Source organism: Heterodontus francisci, chromosome 48, assembly GCF_036365525.1.
Source record: "Heterodontus francisci isolate sHetFra1 chromosome 48, sHetFra1.hap1, whole genome shotgun sequence".
Lineage (NCBI taxonomy): Eukaryota > Metazoa > Chordata > Chondrichthyes > Heterodontiformes > Heterodontidae > Heterodontus > Heterodontus francisci.
This window is the reverse complement of record NC_090418.1, coordinates 18,114,096-18,118,072: the sequence shown is the minus strand read 5'-3', so window position 1 is coordinate 18,118,072 and position 3,977 is coordinate 18,114,096. Positions and strand designations below refer to the sequence as shown.

General features: G+C 42.9%; 1 protein-coding gene across 1 annotated transcript; it reads right to left on the bottom strand.

Annotated features, from left to right (window-relative positions):
* Nucleotides 1-416: 416 nt before the first annotated feature.
* LOC137357500 (probable G-protein coupled receptor 139) lies at nucleotides 417-2,712 on the bottom strand. The gene is made up of 2 exons (XM_068023850.1): nucleotides 2,643-2,712; nucleotides 417-1,318 (listed from the first exon to the last, which is right to left on the bottom strand). The coding sequence occupies exons 1-2, from the start codon at nucleotides 2,710-2,712 to the stop codon at nucleotides 417-419; spliced, it is 972 nt and encodes a 323-aa protein (XP_067879951.1).
* Nucleotides 2,713-3,977: the final 1,265 nt, after the last annotated feature.

Sequence of the window (3,977 nt, the reverse complement as noted above, 5' to 3'; positions counted from 1 at the left end):
AGCCATTCATTTGTCAGGTTGTCTGTCATTTCTCCATTATTTATCGATCTCCCTCTCCCATTTGTTTATTTAGTGTGTACTCTTTCTAATCAGGTTTAGGTTTGTTTTGCTGTCAGTACAGGGAGGCCATTGAGTTGAAGGACCAGGTGAGTTCATTTGCCCAGCATTATAGAGAAACATTTCAGGCAGCGTCTGCAGAGCAAGTCAAGCTTCAATAGGTCAGATTTTCAATAAAATATACCGAGATAAGCATGTATAATTTATACATACAATATCAGAATCAGATGGAAGATTATTTCAGGACTCTGTGGCACTAATATAACATGTACTTCCAATCCAGTGTGGGAGTGGGGAAGGGGATAAGATGGAGTATGAGATAGAATTTAGTTCTATTGCGTGAAACCCTTCAGCTCTTTCTATGACCTTTCTATTTTAACAATTAGTTTGAGTGGATAGCTCACTGCATTCTTCAGTTCTTCTCTGAACTTTTTCTGGGTCAAGACGTAAATACAGGTATTTGTGCAGGTACTGAGAAGCTGAAGCATATTGGCTGTCACTTCAGTGACATAAACAGGGTCTGTGACAGGGTAAGAATAAATCTTTGTAATTCGCTGGTAAATGTAAAATACAACCTGCGTCACCCATAACAATATAAAACTGCCAGATATGCTGAAAAGCAAGATGATGGATTTCCTTCGATTCTCCATCTCTGGGTCCTTCTGCTTCTCTGCATTGCTGCAGCCCCGGAGTCCCCTGCGACCTCTGCTGGCCGCTAAAATACGCCTGGTGATCAGAAAATTGAGCAACAAAATCACACAAATTGGCACACAAGTGCCTAAAGTGAAGCAAAAGATAACATATCCATCGAATGCAGTGGAAGTAAAGAAGACTGGTTTAGTGATGCAATACCAGGGGACATTATCAATTATATATTCAGGTTCAAATCTGAAGTACCAGGGAACAGATACTAAACAGCCCAGCACACTTACAGTTCCTATAACCATGGCAGCTGTTTTCTCAGTGCAATACTTTGCTCGCAGCTTCTCACAACAAATGGCCATAAATCGATCAAAGGTGAAAGCGACTGTGAGCCAGACAGAAATCATTGTGGCTGTAATAATCAGCAAGTAAATAAAACTGCACACGGGAGTAATGAACAGGAATGAATCTGGGAAATATATCTGTCCAATCCTGTAAAATATCGGTTCAGAGATAACAACCAGGAGATCAGCCGCTGCCATTCCAACCATGTAGCAAGTGATACATTTGGAGAGACCGCACTTCCCTCGGGACAGGATCACAATCGCCATCAAGTTAACTGGAAGAGAGAGAGAGAATAGGAAGCAGAGAAATTACTGATCAGATCTGGAGTCAAAACACCAGTTTGACAGGACCTGAGGTGAGATTTCTACGTTTGTTCACTGCATTGATTGTTACAAACTGAGTGATTTACCTGGGCAGCGCTGATCACAGAGAAATGTTAGAAACACAACTATTAATAATGGATTGAGAAATCGATATAGAAAGTGAATAAATGATCACTGGATCCACTGTAAGGGCTGAGTGAAGGTGCAATCGGGAAAGGGAAAGGGGTTTGATACAGGGGGAACTGACTGGGTCCAATCTGAAGCTTGACTCCTGGGTATTGTCCAAAAAGGTGAAGGGGCAGGGGGGAGGTTCATATGGTTCGTTAATCTGCGTTAAGAAAGCCAACAGGAGCTGGGACAAAACATCAATGTGGACTCCTTGGGTGAAGACTTTGAGGCTTACAGATTGGGTTGCAAGAGGCCCTTTTCCGTTCCAGATCAATCCTAAAGTCACTCACCTGCACTCTGTTTTTTTACTCGTTTTTGTGGGATGTGGGCGTCACTGACAAGGCCAGCATTTATTGCCCATCCCGATTTGCCCTTGAACTGAGTGGCTTCCTCGGCCTTTTCAGAGGGCAATTAAGAGTAAGCCACATTGCTGTGGGTCTGGAGTCACAGCGAGGCCACACCAGGTAAAGACGGCAGATTTCCTTCTGTGAAGGACATTAATGAACCAGATGGGTTTTTAAAACAAATCGACAATGGTTTCATGGTCACCATTAGATTAGCTTTTTATTTCTAGATTTATAACTGAACTCAAATTTCTCCATCTGTTGTGGTGATATTCGAACCTCTGCCCTCCGAGCATTAGCCTGGGCTCTGGATTACTAGTCTAGAGACATTGAAAGTACACCAGCACTCAGTATTCAATTATCCTATTCTCTATCTTGTAAAGCAGAGACTGTGTGCTAGCTCAGTATCAATTACTGAAAACACATTCTTTAACAAGCAAATCAGAACAGCTAATTTCCACTGTGGAAAAACTGTTAACAACTTCTGATGGTATGATTCATGCTCTCAGCCCGACTCTTGATCACAGTACATGCAGTGCAGGGAATAATCCAGTAAGATTATCAGAGTTGGATGCAAAACGATCATATGAGATATAATTGAATTCCTACAAGATTGAAACTGCAGAGTCTTCAAACATTCCACCTTTCAACAGGATGGAACAGAGCAGGCAGCTGTCCAAAAAAATCGGCGATTAAAACATGGCAGGTTCACCAGTACAGTTAACAACAATTTACACTATGAACCGCTGAGTTAACGGCTCACCGGGAACTCCAAAGACAGCAAGAGCAGGATAGAAAATGTGTTCTATCTGTAGCATTACTGGATATTCCATTTTTGTACGAAAGTGATTTTTCTATATTTGCAAAACACAGCTCCCGTAGCCACTGTGAACTGATATGTGCCAATGCGCTCAGATTTATACTGGGGAAAACTCCAATGACACAGTATTCCCTATGATCATTAGTTACAGTCACTTGAACAAACACTTTACATCAGCAGCTTTGACTCCGATGTAAATGTTTTCCTGGATAACAGGAACATCTCAATGCCCAGGACCTTATCTTAAGACCTTATCTTAATCAGACCTCTCTGGAGAATAAGGTGAAAAGTTAGAATCAGGCAGGACTGATCCAACAATAATGAATGACTTTATTTACAGTTGTTATATTATCATCTAGTATTCATATCAAGAACATATTTCTTTCGTTCATGGGATCTGACCATTGCTCACAAGTCCAGCAATTATTGCTCATCCCTAATTACCCTTAAGAAGGTGGTGGTGAACTGCTTTCTTGAACTGCTGCAGGCACAGTGCTGTTAGGAAGGGAGTTCCAGGATTTTGACTCAGTGACAGTGAAGGAACGGCGATATAGTTAACAGTCAGGATGGAGGGGAACTTGCAGGTGATAGTGTCCCCATGCATCTGCTGCCTTTGTCCTTCTAGTTGGTAGAGGTCGCGGGTTTGGAAGGTGCTGTCTAAGGGGCCTTGGTGAGTTGCTGCAGTGTATCGTGTAGTGGTACACAATCCTGCCACTGTGCATTGGTGGTGAAAGGAGTGAATGTTAAAGGTGGTGGATGGGCGGCAATCAAGCGGGCTGCTTTATCCTGGATGGTCGAGCTTCTTGAGTGTTGTTGGAGCTGCACCCATCCAGGCAAGTGGAGAGTACTCCATCAGACTCCTAACTTGTGCCTTGTAGATGATGGACAAGCTTTAGGGAGTCAGGAGGTGAGTTACTCACCACAGAATTCCCAGTCTTTGACCTGCTCTTGCACCCATAGTATTTATGGGGCAGGTTCAGTTCAGTTTCTGGCCAATGGCAATACGCTGGATGGTGGGGCATTCAGCGATGGTAATGCCACTGAACATTAGATTCTCTCTTGTTTGGGATGGTCATTGTCTGGCACTAGTGTGATGCGAATTATACTTGCCACTCATCAGCCCAGGGCTGGATATTTTCCAGGTTTGCTGCACTTGGACATGGGCTGCTTCAGAAATTGAGGAGTTGCAAATGAACATTGTACAATCATTAGTGAACATCCCCACTTCTGACCTTATGATGCATGGAAGGTCATCAAAGAAGGAGCGGAAGATTATTC